The 18177-nt window shown below is 40.4% G+C and overlaps 1 protein-coding gene across 1 annotated transcript in view; it reads right to left on the reverse strand.

Annotated features, from left to right (window-relative positions):
- LOC134619990 (voltage-dependent R-type calcium channel subunit alpha-1E) overlaps nt 1–16201 on the reverse strand; it is a 110797-nt gene extending 94596 nt beyond the window's left edge. The window contains exon 1 of the mRNA XM_063465836.1: nt 15684–16201. Coding sequence (XP_063321906.1) covers nt 15684–16201 — 518 coding nt within the window. The remainder of the gene's footprint in view (nt 1–15683) is intronic.
- Nucleotides 16202–18177: the final 1976 nt, after the last annotated feature.

The raw sequence follows: 18177 nt of genomic DNA on the forward strand, positions 1-18177 counted from the left end.
GTCAAAGTCTGGCTGTACTTCACAGCAAAATATGCAAACTCAGCAGCCTGCAACAAGTGCTTTAAGGTGATACTGTGATACTGTCAAAGGAGGTAACACCTCAAATCTGATGAAACACCTGGCGACGCTTTTTTTAAAGCCGAGAAATGCGCCGTGTTTGATAGCTTGCTGCGAGACCTCACACCGTGCACATCTACTGCGGGTGTGGTGCCTGTTATCGGACCCGGAGTTAGCAACATCCCCCAAAAACCCGAAGAGGAGAGTCCTGGCCCCTAGCCCTGCCAGTGTAGCAGAAATGATGAGGATGATGATGGCAGCAGCAGCCGTTCTTCTCTGCGTGAGTAGCTTAATGTTGTTCGTGTGTAATTCACGTTGAGTACGCTAACCACGTTATTAAATTAATGCATGTAACTAGCAAACACCATCGTAGTTACATGCGGCTGTCTTCTTGTTTGATGGCAGATACTCCCTTCACCCTGGCCAAAAAGGCTAAAATGACCAAAGAAAAAGTGGAAAACAGTTAAACATGAGAGGTTTTTGGACAAAGTTTGTGTTTTTTCCATTGATTAAGCACTGCTTCCAGCCAAGAGTGATACCATATATGCCCTATAGCTGAAGAAAAGGCTAACATTGTTATCTTTTTACAAAAAAAACAGCTGAACATGAGAGGTTTTTGGACCAATTTTGTGTTCTCCATTCTTTAAGCACCGGTTTGAGCACCGTTTAAGCACCGGCACCGTTTCAAAAGTACCGGTTTGGCACCGGTATCGGATAAAACCTAAACGATACCCATCCCTACTGCTGGCTATGTCCAGATGATGCAGAGAGCATCCCTCCTGACTGAGGGCCATCGTCTGTGGGGTAACGACTGGGTTTTTCAACAGGACGATGCTAAAATACACAATGCCCGCAGGACAAGGGTCTTCTTCCAGGAGAATAACATCACTCTGTTGGACCATCCTGTGTGTTCCCCTGATCTAAATCCAGTTCCAGACAGTAGACGCCCTTCGTGCGACTGTCTTCACCACTCGGAGAAATGTTCCCACTCACCTCATGGAAACACTTGCATCAAGCATGCTGCAACGAATTGCTGAAGTGATCAACAATAACGGTGGAGCTGCTTATTACTGATTTCATGTTTGGGACTTTGTTTTCTGTTTTGGGGGGTTATTTTTGGAGGTGTGGTCGTAAACTTTTGATCAGCTGTAAAACAGCCCGTTTCAGCTTAAGCGCTGTTTTCAATCATTTGCACGCTCAAAAACTGTTTTGTCTCACTCCCATTTCTTCTTGTTGCATGTTGAAGCTCTACTTGGAACCTTGTTAAGATCCAAACATGCAAAATATGATTTTTTGCCATTTTTCAAGTCGTCTTAAACTTTGGATCGAGACTGTATTTGAGGCTTGTGGACAAATCTGGTACCAACGGTGTCCATATTCATGGATTTTGCTTCATCAGCAGGTCAGGTCATCTACAGTACTGACTGTCACCCATGTGTATAGATATTGGTGATGCCCATCCTATCACTTCTCCCAGTATTTTGCATAAGCAAGTTTAAACAGATGTTACCATGAAACTTACCCTGCTGACGACTTAACTTAAGGAAACCCCCTATTTATAGATCAACTTTACTGAAGGTGAAGAATCCCTTTTTCTTTCAGCGTTGAGCTGGTTTGTGATTGTTTTTGTTTGTTTTTTGTGTGTTGAAGATGTTTTCCATTCCTGTTTTGATTTAATTACCATTGTGGTAATATTGGGCTTTGGCTCTTGACTTATTTGAGTATCTGAGTTCTGGTTTTTATTGAGCTCCGGTTTCTGTTTTGAGCTCATTATTTCCTCTTGTGCTTTTAATTCTTTCAGTGTTTCCCTCCATTACTGCTGTCTTAAAGGTGCCTGTTCCTCTGTCTCTGTTATTATATCTAGTGTAATGTATTCTCTGTGTGTGTTTTCTATGGACCCGTGTGTGTCTTTAATAAAGTTAAGCTAAATTAAACTTGTCTGTGTTTTTGTCTTTTGGTATTCTCTTGTTTTACTTTGTAGGTTAATGTTGTAAGCTTTATTTTTCCAGTCATCCATGTTCCAACTCTGGTGAGCACATGTGAACTGCAGCATCAGTTTCCTGCTCTCAGTTGACAGAAGTGGCATCTGGTGTGGTCTTTTGCTGCTGCAGCTCATTTGCTACAAGGTTTGACGTGTTGTGTATTAAGAAATGCTTGTCTGCATACTTTGACTAATGCGTGGTTACTTGAGTTATTGTTGCCTTCCTATGAGCTCAAAGCAGTCTGGCCATTCTCTTATGACCTGTTGGACCCCTACAGATGGTTGTGAGGGAAAATCCCAGTGGATCAAGAGGCCAAACGACAACTGAAATTATTTTGTTCAATATTGAAATCACAATTATTCACTGATTTTAGTGACAAAAATTGGGCTCAGCCTTAGAAATAGTTTGAGGAGCTCAGTCATACAGGAGGAGCTTGCTGCTACTCCTTCACATCAAAAGGACCTAGTTGAACTGGTTCAGTCATCCATACAGGAGGTGTTTTGGGCATGTCCCACTGGCAGGAGGACTCAGGGCAGACCTAGGACACACTGGCTGGCTTGGTAATGCTTAAGACAGATAGATAAGGCAGATGGATGGATTTTTCAAGGTGTAAATGAGGTATCATCTGATTAAATGTGCTAAATTGCAAGTCTAAAAGAGGTTTGCTTGTAGTCTCTTAAGTTTTGATCGCGGGTCTTATCAGGACCATCATACCTGGTAAATGTCACTATGTTTAAACTGTAACTATGAGCATTTATGACATCAAAACACCAATTGTGTAAGGGTAGTTTTGCTTTTGTAGATCATTTTGAAATGTTTTATAGTGATATTAGAGACTGAAAATGGGAATAGGTGGGTGGTTGGTAAAACATTTATCACCAGAATGAATGCAGGCTTATAAAAGCAAAGGAATGTTGTAAGATTGCCTTTCATTTTCTAAAGAAAAGAAAATGATTACCACAGCAATCAGAGAAATAGATTTCTGTTATGTAAGGTAACAGTCTTATTGTGTATATGCAGACCATTCAGCTGTACTCGTCCCTCTGACACTCATTTTGAGCAGGGAAAAGCTTTCAAGACAATGGTGCATCAAATTTAATCAGAAAAGTTCAAACCACTTTTGTACCTTTCTGTCCTTGATTCACTCACAAGGTTTCCAATCACCGTTTCCTTGTTTTGCACCCCAGAGCAACATTTCGTCAAACTCCTAAACCATCATCCACTGACAGGTCACACATCGCTCAAACTCAAGTTCTCTTTCCATCTCTCTGATGGTCATCATCAATGTCAGCTTTCAGTATTTTGCAAACCAAACAGAGCGAACTGAGAGAGAGAGAATTAATGAAACAGTTCATCATTTTCTCACTAAATGAGAAGCTCTCCATCCTAAACGCAGCACAGACAATTGTTTCAAGCAAAGCAAACAAGCCAGCCTGAATGAAAACACTGCTGTACCGCGTGAAAGCCATTTGTATGGATTTCCCAGGAATCACGTTCTATTTTAATAACGCTGCCTTCTCCATTCTGAATATGGTTTGACAGCCGCATGGTTTTGTGGTAAAGAAAATAGCTTTTCAGCATGTCATCATTAATAATTCACTTATGACAAACAGCTCTGACATTTAAACTGCACTGGGTGTCTGCCTGACACTGACAGGGAGACAATTATGAAGGAAAAGGAGTCTAACACAGGGAGAGACAGATTCTCTCTCAGCTGTGTGCTGATGCAATTAGAAAGGTTCAGGCCTAATATAGTGTCGAACCTTTACTCGTAAAACACTGACGGAAGAAGCTGTGATGACCTTTACAGAACTCAACCGCTGACCTAAAATTGAGCCAAAGAAGAGTTTCAGTCACTGTAAGGACAAAAACAGGAAGCTAAACAGAAAGTGTTTAACGTGGCGGTGGAATCACCAAAGCAAGCAGCGCTTCATGACTTTTAGATTTTTGGGTTTTGTGTCCAGTTTTGAGTTGTATTCACACATCTCCTGAGCTTATGAGAGACAAATGTGGGATAAGAATGTGTAAATGAGCTGCAGAACAACTTATTTCCTCCCAGGCTGCAAATGCACCGATGTGTGAGAGCCTCTGAGGGCACCACACTGCAGAGTGCTCTTCCTGTGGTATTGCTTTGTGTGCAAACATTAGGAGAAAATCTAATGATTCAACTTTGAATTCATGGATTAATTTACTGTCATGAAGAGTCTAATTACTGTCAAACCTTTTTCTGCACCTTTTGCGCTTTTCTATACTTTGCTTTAATTTTGATCTATTAATCTCGTCTTTTTAAAGGCTACGATTCCTCCCTTGTGTGTTTCCCTCTGCTCCGATTACCTGCTGTGCCCTGATTTGTATCACCTGCGTTTTATGATCTCTCCCTCTCTTGTGGATTGGTCCTCCCTTCTGTGCCACTTTGTCACAATGTAGCCTTTTCCTTGTGTATTTTCTCTTGTTAAAATCTAAACTCTGATTGTTTTTTTAAAATTCTTAAAATTAAATGACAACAATACTGACTAACTGGCCAACTAATAGGTTATTATTAGTACAGGGCAGCTGTGGTTACAACTGTAGCTTGCCTCTACCAGTGTGTGAATGCAACAACTCTGTGGGTGACTGACATTTTTTTTAAATTAATTTTATTTCTATGTCTGGTTTTTGCTATTGTATTACTATATTTATATTGTAGAGCACTTTGGTCTACCAGATGTGTTTTGAAGTGCTAGATGATGACAATGACGACGACGACGACGAATGAATGAATGAATGAATGAATAGTGGAATTGGGAAGCACTTTGAGGGTCTCGAAAAGCACTATGTAAATGCAATCCATTATTAAAAAAATATAAAGTTGCAGCTTATTTATGTAAAGCTTTATAAATGCTCAATAAATACCTTGGAGGGTGGACACTGGTCTGGGACTCGTTTCACACAGTTTACTTCTGTTATTACTTGTTTTGATTTTGCTAGCTGATTGTGTTTATTTTAAGGAACATAGCTACTTTTTGTCTTAAAAAACATTATGATCCAGGTTAAAATTGAGGTATGTTAAATTAAACAAAAATTGGACTGAAAATCAGTCGAATCAGGTTTTATTCAGTGAACGAAATTTGTCATTTTTGATTCATAGAGTGTCTACAACCATCTGTAAGAAGTCAGTACAGGCTCTGTCATGGTCTGGCACTGCTTTTCAAATAGTGGTGTTGAGAATCTAAATTGATGGAGTTTTGAATGCAGAAAAGTACCTTTAGAATTTGATGCACCATGCAGCAACATCTGGCAAGTGTCTAAAGTGCATTGGACATCTGGATAGAACACACTATAACACTGTTGAACACTGTTTGTCTTTGATTGGCCTCCCCAGATCCCACACATTAACATTACTAAAGCAACGAGGGATCATCTTGACAGAGAACAGAACAAAAGGCAGCCTATAGAAAGAAGAGTTTTGAATGGCCTGCAAGAAATCTGGAGAATTATTCCTGAAGACTACTTAAAGGAATAACAAGAAAGCTTGCCTAAGAAAGTTCAGGCTGTGTTGAACAATTAAGGCGGTCATATCAAATAATGACTTTCCGCATTGCAGGCATGATGAGCTCTCCTCCTTCCCCCAGATCTTTAAATTACTTTGGGTTGGCAAGAGATCAGCCATGGTGGGTAGTCTGGTCAGCCTGCCTTGGTCGATGCTCCAGAGCTCCTTCCAGGATATTGGTCAATCAAGTGATTGGGTCCATTGCATCCAAAGGCCCTGGGATCCATCGCTTTCACTCAACAGTCTTCTGTTGCTGCCTCCTGGACACTCTGCATCACACCAGCTCTCTCCTGCCTTCAGTATTGCACTTGGTCCACCTCTCTGTGCCGTAGTTTTCAAGGACCAAGCAACCGTGGAAGACCTTCCAGTATTCTTCTGCCTCCAATACTGCTTCTTGTGGCCTCAACTTCCTGCAGCATCCAATGGATTTATTGACATGTTGGACCTGTGTTTTGACAGGAGCAGTGTACTGACTGCTCTTGCCTTGGTCGCATTGAATTCTCTCACCGCTGATAAAACTGGTAATCAGAGCTATGAGTCTTGCTGTACAGGTTTACCGAGCTAAAGGAAGGAAAAACATCCAACCATTTTCACAAAAACTGCTGTGTAGCCTCCCTATTATTTCATCAAATTACAACATAATTAATTATCAGTAAATATAATTCATTCAAATTTAATTGGTAAATATAATTACTCAATGAAGTATCAATTTTATTATTTATTAATAACTTTTACAGTTTCATTCTTGACTCTAACATGGCTGGTAAAAGTCATGCTATACTTGCTCTTTACACAGTGGTGCATTAAGATTAAAAGGAAATTCAGCTAGAGCTGATGTTGATTTCATTTGTTTTGTTGATCTGGGTTACAGACCAAATTATTATATTGTATTACAATTTTTTACCTGATGATGACTGGATGAAAATGAAAGATCCACAAAGGGAATTACAGTTCATCCTGAGGATCACATAAATGTCTGAGCCAAATTTCATGGCAATCCATCAAAGATTTACCGAGGCATTTAACTCCAGCCCAGAAATGTGAACCTTCTGTTAATGCAAGAGGCAAACACACTAAGAAATCAGGCAGACTTTGCAGTGATGAATGGCAGAAAATTTTATGCATATCCATGTCAATAGGCTGAGATATTTCACTTCTGACAAATCAACACTGTTACCCCAAGAGCTATTCCAACTAGCATGGCTAAAATTTATGAAATATGGTCTTACACTCTACAATTAAAAAACTCAACCACGAGACCTAATAAGCTCTTTCTTCTTAAAGCGGCTGTATAAATAATTAAGTTGTGCCCAGTGTGTGAAGAACCAGACATTGACACTTCTGTAAACAGGCAATTTTTCACCTTCATCTGTGGGGGATGGAATTACATGCTCGCTTAATGGATGGTGTGCTCTAATCAGAGTGTAATCATAGGAAATAAATATCACACAATTTATCCAATCTTGTAAACATTTCTGCCAGGAATACTAACAACAGGTACAAGAAACACAGGCCTGTGCAGGAAACCACTGACAAAACCACATGCACTCACACACAAATGCAAAGCGACATTGATGCACTTGTGTCCTCGTCTGCTATGACCACGGCTGGATGCGAAGCACTGTGAAGTATTGCATGAACTCTTGAATTGACGTCCCTCGATACGTCTTCGGGGTGCTGATTTTTTAATGCGTGTGGTCAGCAGAAAAACAAAGAATCATATTACAGAGACAATAACTCGTGTCATGAAAACATTTGTGATAAGTTTGCAAGTGTTTTCTCGCTACTAAATATTCCAGTCAACGGTTAGTGGTATTACAATAATAAAGTGGAAGCGACTGGGAATGACTCAGCCACAAAGTGGTAGGCCACGTAAAATCACAGAGCAGGCTCGGTGGGGCGTATAGACATCCAAACTTCATGTGGCCTTCAGATTAGCTCAAGAACAGGCCATAGAGAGCTTAATGAAATGGGTTTCCACAGCTACATCCAGGCCTTACATCACCAAGAGCATTGCAAAGCTTCAGTGCATTGCAGTGGTGTAAGCCATGCTGCCACTGGACTCTAGAGCCGCGATGTGTTTTCTGGAGTGACGATTCACGCTTCTCCGTCTGGAAATCTGAAGGACGAGTCCGAGTTTGACAGTTGCCAGGAGAGCGTTACTTGTCTGACTGCATTGTGTCAAGTATAGTTTGGTGGAGGGGGGGGGGGGGGCCTGTTTCTTAAGAACTGTAAAAGGAACTCTTAATGCTCCAGCAGCCCAAGATATTTTGGATGATTTCATACTCCCAAATTTGTGGGAACAGTTTCAGGATGGTCCCTTTCTGCTCCAACATGACTGACTGGACAAGTGTGGTGTAGAAAAACTCGACTGGCCTGCACAGAGACCTGAACCCCACAGAACACCACCCGGATAAATTCAAGTGGAGACTGCGAGCCGGGCCTTTTCATCCAACATCAGTGTCTGACCTCACAAATTCACTTGTGGAAGGACAGTGAAACATCCCCCTAAATACACTCTGTTATAGCTACAAACGGTGGGCTGATATAAAATTAAACCTAATGGATTAAGAATGGGATGCCACTCAGGTTCATATGTGTGTGAAGGCAGATCAGTAAATATTTGGGCGTATAGTGTATGACTGATTCAACTCAGTAACTGTTGCAATAAATTCTCTGAAAAGCAAAAGTGAAAATCTCATGTGAAACAGAGCTGATCAACCAGAGGAGTGTGCTGTACCTTCTGCTTTCTCTGGTAGGACTCAATGTTTTTGTGAGTTTTCCTGCTAATGATTTTTTTGGAAAGGTTCCATTTTGAAAATGTTATAATGAATACCCTGTGGCTTGTTCCAATTCACAACATGAACTCTGTGCCAAGTCAATAAATAAAACAGTGCAATTTCTCAACACGCCTTCTTTAACCAGTGGTTTCTATGAAAACACTGACACAAGAACTTGATCACTTATATTGACTCTATATTGCTCAGTTTTGCATCTGTGGAGGGGAGAAAATAAACACGCAATTAACCCATTTTTGAAATCTCCAGCACCGTGATGAAGCTTCGGTATTTACTGGTGTACTGAACACTCCTCTTGTAACCTCACTGCACTCAGCCACTTAATTCTCATTAATCCTGCATCCATTTACCATAACTATGGGTTGGCAGAACTTAGGAGGGTATAAGGACCCTTACGGTGTGAACACACCGTTAGACAGAAGAGTTCAGAGCAGAAGAAACAGAGCAAACCCAGATGCAAGTGTGATACCAGAACCAGAAAAATTCAAATCAAAGCAATTCAAGAAACAGTTTTTAAAGTCACCATTAGGGTTACACCTGAAATCCACATACAATAAACATTTCAAAGATAATTACCCAGACTTTCAAGAATATGCTAAAGGCGTAAAGCCTAATTTCAGTGTTGTCACTTGTATACTGAGTTTGTGCTTACGGTAGATCGTCATGCCATTCTTTCAGAAGCCTGTTCAGCTTCCATTTCCAAGTTCAGCTTAATGAGTCATGGATTCAACATATGCTGCCATTAGTTTAACAGCTCTAACTGCCTTGAATCTGTGGCTTGCAGCATTTAAATTAACCACCATTCCCACTCAGCCAGCAGCTCTTCTTTTACTGTTTCTCTCTTCACTTCAATAAGATTGCTCCGGAAATTAGGATTTTGTCTGCAGCACCTAATGCCGCTGCTGTCTGCTAATGAGCTTTTGTCTTGATCAGTGCTGGAAAACAACAAAGAACATTTTTTCCACACTTGCTGGATTTCATAGTATAATTTTGTACTTTTATTCAAATATAGTTGTAATTCCTTAGCAAATGTGCAATTTTACATCCATGGAAAGTATATATTTAAGAATAGAAGCGCTGAATATTCAAACAAGTGCTTCCCAACTTTATGCCGTAATCCTCCCAGTTTTTAGGCCTACAAACTTCTCTTCTTCTAGAAAGAATTGCCTAATGTTGTAAGGAATATAATCACAAGCCCTTTTTAAAAAAGCCATGAGTATATCCTGGGACCTCGGCAGAGGGCATCTAAATGCCATTGTCAAAACATGGCCAACTGTGCAATGACACTGAATACTGTAATAGTGCACTCGAGCTATTGTAAAATGTGTGAAAAATAGACAAAAATTAAAACAGCCAGTTAATGCTCTGCCACAGGAATAAACATCATAATATCCACCTGACTTAAGCGGGAATCACTGGAGGAGAAAAACAAAGCCAACATGGCAGCTCCGAAAGTGTTGCTCCTCTAATGGCCACTTGAGGATTGGAAGTCAATTCTCATGGAATAAAAAATGTAGCTGTTCACAGACCTTTTTGGTAGGCCTGTAGGAAAAAAAACAAAAATAAAAAACTAGTAGTCGAGCAGTAGAAAAAGTTAAAAGAGTTTAACACGAACCTGAAATTGGGACTGTTCGCTGTCAAAGTAAAAGCTAGGACTCAGCTACAGCTAACATATTTGAAAAGGCAGAACTTTTACCTTTAATGGATTTCATTTCCCGTTTGTGTCACACTCACACTCTCACTACAGCTTACTGCTTGTGACCAAAGCAGTCACAAGGAGTTTTTTTTTTTAACCAGTCAGTTACCAGACGTTCACAGACTGATGACTTACGTTTGCGGATGGGGCCTTATCCACTTGATCCTACAGTGACTGTCACAGGCCCAATTTAATGTTCATGTGGTAACATGTATGCAAAACCTCAACAGACACTATAAAACTTGGACAGATGTGAAAAGTGACAACAATGTGGAAGTACCTTAAACCTGCAATATATCTGAAGGCCACCAGATGGCGATAGCTGTAATTGCAAAAAGACTCCTGGTCATATAGTAAACACTATTTCCTGGTCGTTCTATGGGTCAAAATAGAGGTTTATCGGCTGTATGCGCTTATTGGCTAATGAACTGAGACTGAAAAGTCATTCACCACTTAACAAACAGTTTTACAGGCTGAACCGCTCCTCTCGTCGCTTCCAGTTTTTTGAAGCCTTAAGATGGCGATGGTGAAAACGCTGACTTCAGAAACCAACTTAACAGTAGCTCTGTCCACCTTCTATACTGTTTGTGACTTGCTAATGTAACAGTGTTTCTGTGGTATTATTTCACTTGCCACAAATGTCAGCGTAATGGGGAAACAGCGCCCCCTCTCAGTGAGGCTGGTTAGGTGAGGCTTGCTGCAGTAATCGCTGCCAGTCTGCTGCAGCCATACGAGAGCTGAGTTGTATTGTTCCATACACAATGTAGCTAAGTAGTACAGCCACATAAAACTTGTTTGATCAACTGATGGGCACCGAGTGTAATCAGTGCTTAGTGGACACATGTCCAACACCAGTTTTATGTACTTTTCATTTGTTTAATATTGTGTAAAACTGTATGCTAAAGCAGAATGCTAATGGGGTGTTCTGCCGTAGTGTGCTGTGCGGAGTGGTGTGTGGCGAGCGCTTTGCACTGATACAACACCGTTGTTTCCATTCAGGAAATAAAGTGGCGACAATCAATCAGAGACTCCTTGCCTTCTTAAAAACACAACACAGAGTCGAGGAGCCTGTTTGGGCCGACCTGTTGCAGCGGGGTGAAGCAGAAACCGGTTACACTAACCAAGCATGCTACCGTTAGTTGAATACTGCACCCTCATGTTCAAATATGGAAATGCGTGCATATTTTGTATAGAGTCACTGATCTTACAATTTCACCCATTACTCATTTCATTCACACGTACTTAGACACAAATCAACACGAAGGTCAAGCAGGACCAGAAACATATTTGGTGCTTTCCTCTGTTGGTGACCAGCCTCTACTCCTAATGCCAGACTGATTCCAGCTGATCACTGTCATCAGCATCAAGTTAATGCCGACTCCAAACACTGCTATTTCATTAAGCGCTTCCGAACGGATGTTAATATCCTAACCGCTATGTTTGAAATGCAACACACACATGCACCTGCAAAGACAGACACAAACACAGTCCACTCCTGATTAAAAGACGTGTTACTAGTCTTGCATGCTTAATTGCTTCCTGTACAAAGCATGGTATCAAGTGTTTGTTGTTTCAACCTGTCTTTCAACTAAGCTGTGTGTGACAAGTTAATATTTCATAGGTTTCCCACAGGAATTACATAAAAATGCCAAAAGACAAAATCAGTAGCTCATTATTTTTCACAGAACAAAGTGTTCAGAGGAAACAGTCCAGTGACTATTTTTGTTTCGAGCCAAACAACCTGCTGGTCTATACTATCGAGTTTCTTTCCCCCTGTGGAGCATAAACATGCCCATCAAATGAATCACAATGAGACTACAATACTGTATATTGTTAAGGGCCAAATCTGATACAGATTGTGAGAATGAATGTATTTGTGAAAGTCCACAGTAGACTTAATGGCATTGGTTTTTCCTTTTTGAAATGTTAACTGAACGTATGGATTCATGTTGACACCACAGAAATGTTTCAGCGTGTCCATCCTACATTTCATAGTTTATGGAAGCTTGTTTAGGCCATTAAAAAAATTGATGTCTCAGATTTTTACCTCAGAAATTTAAACAACATTTCTAGGTATTAATGGTTATTAAAGCAAAAAATGTTTTTGTTTTTTTCCAGTGGAGAAATAAGATTCCATATAAACTAATTTGAAATAAAAGTAGAAAGTAAAACAAAACAAATGCATGGCCTCATTAGCTATAATGATTTAAAGATACTGTAGAGTTTTCAAATTTGGCTAAATTTATACAGCATGGCACTAATGATGGATTTAGCTTTTTTCCATGAGATGCGGCTGCAGTTTGGTCTGAAATCAGACTAATTTGCTTTGAAAAACAAAAGCAGGTGTGCAGGTTGGCTCAGGTGCATCATCTCATTTTCCATCCTCCATGTCAGGTAACTGAGGGTTTGCTGCTAAGTGGCTCTGAGAGGTGGATGTTTATGGTTGTAATGATTCCTGACTCACTCTAGTCATTGTCCCCTCAGCAGCACAACTATAGATCTGTCATGTAGTGTTGTAATAATTATACTAGACAGGGCAGTGAATAGTGATCTAGTCCATGGCCGAGCATCTCCACAGGCCTGGTTTGAATGGTTATCACCCACTTCCACACTACTGTCACATGGATTTAAATATCAAATGCAAATTAAAGCAGGAAAAGTTCTCAATGAAAACTGCTCCTCTGACTGATTCACGTTAGTCTCTTTCCCACTCACACTTATCCTGCATTCAGTGTATGTCATCTCTGTTCCATCTGTCCTCCCACTATGTGCTGTCATTCTCCACAGTCCTTCATCTCTTTAACTATAGATATACAGTAGCTCAGGTTAAGACGTGGCATCCTGTACCTGCGGTGAAGAGGATATGAGGGGAGGCACAGAGGGTGCCAACACCACTAGAGGTGAAGCCTCAGCTTCAGCAGAGAAACCGAGGGGGGCATCACTGATATAATCAGCTACAAATTCCACAGCGCTGCAGGGCAGGAAACCATTAAATATATACACACACATGCACGTGGTACAAACATGTGAATGAGTACACGCATACTGGCAGACATCACGCAGTCAACATAGTCTATAGGATTGTTCACTGAGTAAGCATTAGATGGTGTTTTTAATTTGTTTTCAGTGTGTTAAAAATATAGTTTGAATGAAAAGTATTTACTAGACCTTCGCATATGAAAGACTCGCTTTAACTAAAACAGGAAACAATCACAAGATGTGCAAAAGTGACATAAAATGATTTGCTAGATGAGGCTGAATCTATTCTTATGATACGTTTACACACACGGGCATTTTCATATACAAAAATATTTCTGTCACCAAGAAAATGTGACAAAGAAAAAGAAAAAAAAATTACGTCAAGAACATGCCAAAGCCACCCTAAATGTGTGAAACTGTTGGTCAATCAAAAGCCTACGAAAGAAAACGGAGCACAATCTAGGGTAAAAAAAAAATAAAATTAAAAAAAAAAGCCCTGAACCCATGTAAACAAGGAAACTATTCACCCTCAAAGGAGATTTTCTAGTTTCAGTGGCCAAAAAAAAAAAGCATTCATGTGTGGACAAAAGGCCAAAGTGTGACTTTTAACAAAATACTCATGCATATGTGGGCAGGGCCTGGGTTGTGTTTGCTCTGTATGAAGTCATTGCCATTAGCTAGCTAGCTTAGCTAGTTGCTAAGCTAGCTAGATTAGGCAAGGCAAGGCAAGTTTATTTATATAGCACAATTCAACAACAAGGTGATTCAATGTGCTTTACAGAGACATTAAAAAACAAAAACAAATAAAAAGCATGATTTAAAATTGATTTAAAAAAACAGTAGATAAAATCAGAACAGTAGATAAAATCAGGACAGTAGATAAAATCAGGACAGTAGATAAAATCAGTAGTTAAAATGTAAGTTTTGAAATTTAAGCTTAAAAGTGTGGATTTGGTGTTTTATTCAAATGCAGCTGAGAACAGGTGAGTCTTCAACCTGGATTTAAATAAACTAAGTGTTTCAGCTGATTTTGTTCCAGATATATGGCGCATAAAAGCTGAATGCAGCTTCTCCGTGTCTGGTTCTGACTCTGGGAACTGATAAAAAACCGGATCCAGATGACCTGAGGGATCTGGAAGGTTCATACTGGGTCAGGAGGTCACTGATGTATTTTGGTCCTAAACCATTCAGAGCTTTATAGACCAGCATCAGAACTTTAAAGTCTATCCTCTGACGGACAGGCAGCCAGTGTAAAGACCTCAGAGCTGGACTGATGTGGTCCACTTTTTTGGTCTTAGTGAGGACTCGAGCAGCAGAGTTCTGAATGAGCTGTAGTTGTCTGACTGATTTTTTAGGTAGACCTGTAAAGATGCTGTTACAGTAATCAAGCCTACTAAAGATGAATGCATGGACTAGTTTTTCCAGGTCCTGTTGAGACATCAGATCTTTTATCCTTGATATATTCAAGCTTTGCAAAATGTTAACTGCTGAGTGGTCCAAGTGATGTCAATTTCACCATCAGACAGTGAGCTCGGTGATCTGTGCGGATGCAGCATGTCTGCCTGTTTAGGGTTTTTTTCTTTAACCACAAGAGAATTTACATTACAGTGCACCGACTGTGGATCCGCCCCAGACTTCAAAGAAGTATAACAGGAACTAGACCATCTCCAGCTGTCCATGTCTGTGACCACAATGGAGTACAATCGAGCTGTAAATGTGGCACTAAGTGAATTTTGTTGCTTTATGCAGATTGGTTTCCAGTCCTAATATTAAGCTAAGTGACTGTTGTCCGTATAAAAACATGAAACTCATGTAAGTGCAAGACTATTTTTTTTCTAAAATCTTTTGACTGATTTGCAAGCGTGTGTTTGATGCTATGAATGGAAAAAAAATTCTTCCCTTTAGAGAAAAACATGACAGAGTCACTAGTTGTGAATATACTTTTGCTGAGACTGATGTGAGCTGTAATCCTCAGGCTACTGGCTCTGTAACATGTACTGTATATTTGTTTTATACATTTAAATAGGAGATGTGGTTTCACACTCCTGACCTGAGCTGAATGCTGTTTCTAATGACAAACAAAAATAAATAGCGGCCCCGACAAAGCTGAACACTGAATTGGTTTTACTAGTATTGCAGCAGATTTGCCCGCTCTGTCAAAATAAAATTTGGTCCCCGGAGGACTGACATTTCTGTTTACAGAATGATAAATAGACACCTGGTGTGCCACAGAGGCAAGTCTACAAAACAAAGAAGAGAAACTGCAATTTACAGTACACTAAATCTGTTTCTGCTTTATAGCTTCTCTGACTTTTGAAACCTAGCCACTAATCTTCTGGGGATTGGATTTTGTCTCAACAAAGGTAAGTAAACCAGCTGGAACACCACAACATAGTAATGGTACTATAACATTTCAAAACATGTGTGTAGCTATTTTTAATGGTATTTTTAAAAAGAGTTCTGGTCTTTTATAGGAACTGCAGGCAGATGCGAGTTCTGGATTTTAGAGCACTGGATTTCTGAAGAACTGTATTGGGAGAAAAAAACCTTAAAATCTGGATTTTAAGCTCAACTTCATGGTAATTTAGCAGGTAAGATAAAGGGATCTAAGATTGTGTATTTATCATCAGCCTTATACTTACTCCCACTCCTTGCGTCGCGCCTGAGGTGTGCTCTGAATCTTATGAGCTTGGTGGGCTTTAACAATGTCTCTCTGCTCAATCAGTCCGCCCCGCCGTCTCTTGATCACATTAGGACTGACTGCCATATCTCCATCCACCCCAAGCATCCCGACTCCAACATCAAAAGTGGAAACCACATCAAGGGTGAGACCGAGACGGTTTGGGTGTAAAGGAGGAGCGTGGCCAGACACGTGTGAGAGGTAGAGGGTGTCATAGCTGGTTGAGAGGCTTTCGGGCTCCAGGAGGGAGTGCGATTCAGAATACAGCTTTGACCCTCCAGCCAGTCCTGCGCGATGCTTCTGCCAGCTCTCGCAGTCCGCTGGCGATGGGCGGATGATGTGGTGCCGGGGGGTGCTGCTACCACACATTGCCCCCACAGCCAAACCACCCACTGGACAGTCAGGCCCTCCTGGGCTTCTAGCATTGTGGTTCCCTGTCAGAGACTGAGAGCTAACCGAACAGGAGCCCATTTCCAGCATGGTGGGGAAGCGCCTCTGGATCTCAGCATAGTGCTGCAACAGAGAGGAGAAGGAATGCAGCGAAAGGAGATGTTAGAGACGTAGAAAACACAGTCATCACTGATATCAAAGACACCATCAAACAGATACTTTGTCTGGATCTGATATTCAGCTGAAATGGCAGTGGAAACACTAATTACAGATGAAAGCAAATACAAATGTGATTAAAAAGTTTCATTTTTGAATATCTATCTTTATGAGGCTTCTTGTGATATATGAGGACATGACTTGAATGTAGATAGGAAACCTGTAAGCTGAGGTTTGGGAGCTCTTTCCAGTATCAGTAGTCTATCGTTTGGCTACTCAGTATTCTCATACTGTTAACGTCTTCTATTTCCAATATTCATTCACAGCTAGATCATAAACAGTATAATGTGTTCTGAATAAAACTGCATTTCTAAAGCTGAATCTATCACACAATATGAACATTTTTTGTAAAAACAAAGACACAAAGGGAGGCTTTGTTTATGCTCTTGAAACAGACTTTGTGCATCTACCTTCTATCCACTGGAAACACAGACAGTCGCTGTTTGGGTGGGTGGCAATACAAGTAAAAAAGCCTGAAGACATCCGGCTACTGTATAACTATGCATTTGTTCAGCTAACCTCCTGAGGTAATTTGCCAGTGTCCCAATAGCTCTGTGTCCTTAGCTGACTTAAAATATCAGCAATCCTCCAAGTGTCAGAACCAATTAGATGAGCTGTAATAATACAGACTTCCAAACAAATGGTAATATAAAGCTGTGTTTAATTGTGCAATTAAGAAGAAAAAAACTGAGAGGGAGAGAATTTTTATCAACCCATCCTCTCCTATATCTGGTAGGATAATTGTGGTTACGATAAGTATTAGGATAATGAGTCTGGTTTTTAGTATGCGCCAAGCAAGACATGCACATGCTGCACATCTCACTTGTACATCACGCAGCCTCTATGTTACTGCAGCTCACGCTGGAGCCCTCACCATCTCAGTTTGGCAAATGACCGATCGCTGGTTTTACAGCCCCTCTGAGAGGAAAGCTTCTAAATAACTGTGTGTGGTGAAGCTGCTGCTCAGTAAAACGAGCATAGTGTAGCTGATAAGAGGGAAGAGGAACTATGCTGTGTTCAGCCTGCCTCAGTATTCTTACTCATTCATTAGTCTGAGGTCAACACCTGAACATTGCTAGGCCGGCTTGATTTGATGACGACTTCTGCTGGGAATCTACACCTCCTTAAGAGCTCCCCACTAACGCCTCCACATATGAAAACTTGTCACAAACTGAATGAAAATATAGTTACATGAAGTACTTTTTCACCTGTGGAGAATAAAGTCTCTGAAATAGAGGTTTGAAGCTGAGAAGGAGCACAACAAAAAGCTGATTTTATGACATGGTAAATAAGATTTTGCAATCTGTTTACATATTAAATTCATGAGGCAGAAAGTCAGAGATTTTATTACAAAACAAATCAAATGTGTCAAAACATACAACAAATTAAGCATTCAACTTTTCTCTTTTCCTGAGGCAAGGATGACTGTCTCCACTCAGCAAGGGATAATGGAAGTGGGTCAGCTGGTGTTTGTGTGTGATGGCTGCACTTACAGCCACACAGTGGTAATATCCACCATGTTAGTGTAGAGGCTTATAAGTAACATTGCATTCACATTTGTCTTTCTTTAAATATAGGAATTAATTTACAGGACAATAAATAACTGGTTTTGGTTTAGAGTTAATTCACATATCCACATAACACTGCATTCTAAAATAAGTGCGCACATTTTAGTTTACACTGTTATGTATGATTAATCTTTTGTTTTCTGAGTTACCTTAGTTGCAGCTGCTCCAGTCCCTTGATTAAGGAGCCAAGAGGTGGAAAAGGGGCGGAGCGAGCTTTAAAGGAAGACTGCAAATTGGTTCATGCCATAACTCGGGACCATGGGGGGGAATTGGAGTTCATTA

Source organism: Pelmatolapia mariae, linkage group LG23 (genome assembly GCF_036321145.2).
Source record: "Pelmatolapia mariae isolate MD_Pm_ZW linkage group LG23, Pm_UMD_F_2, whole genome shotgun sequence".
In the NCBI taxonomy this organism is placed as follows: Eukaryota; Metazoa; Chordata; class Actinopteri; order Cichliformes; family Cichlidae; genus Pelmatolapia; species Pelmatolapia mariae.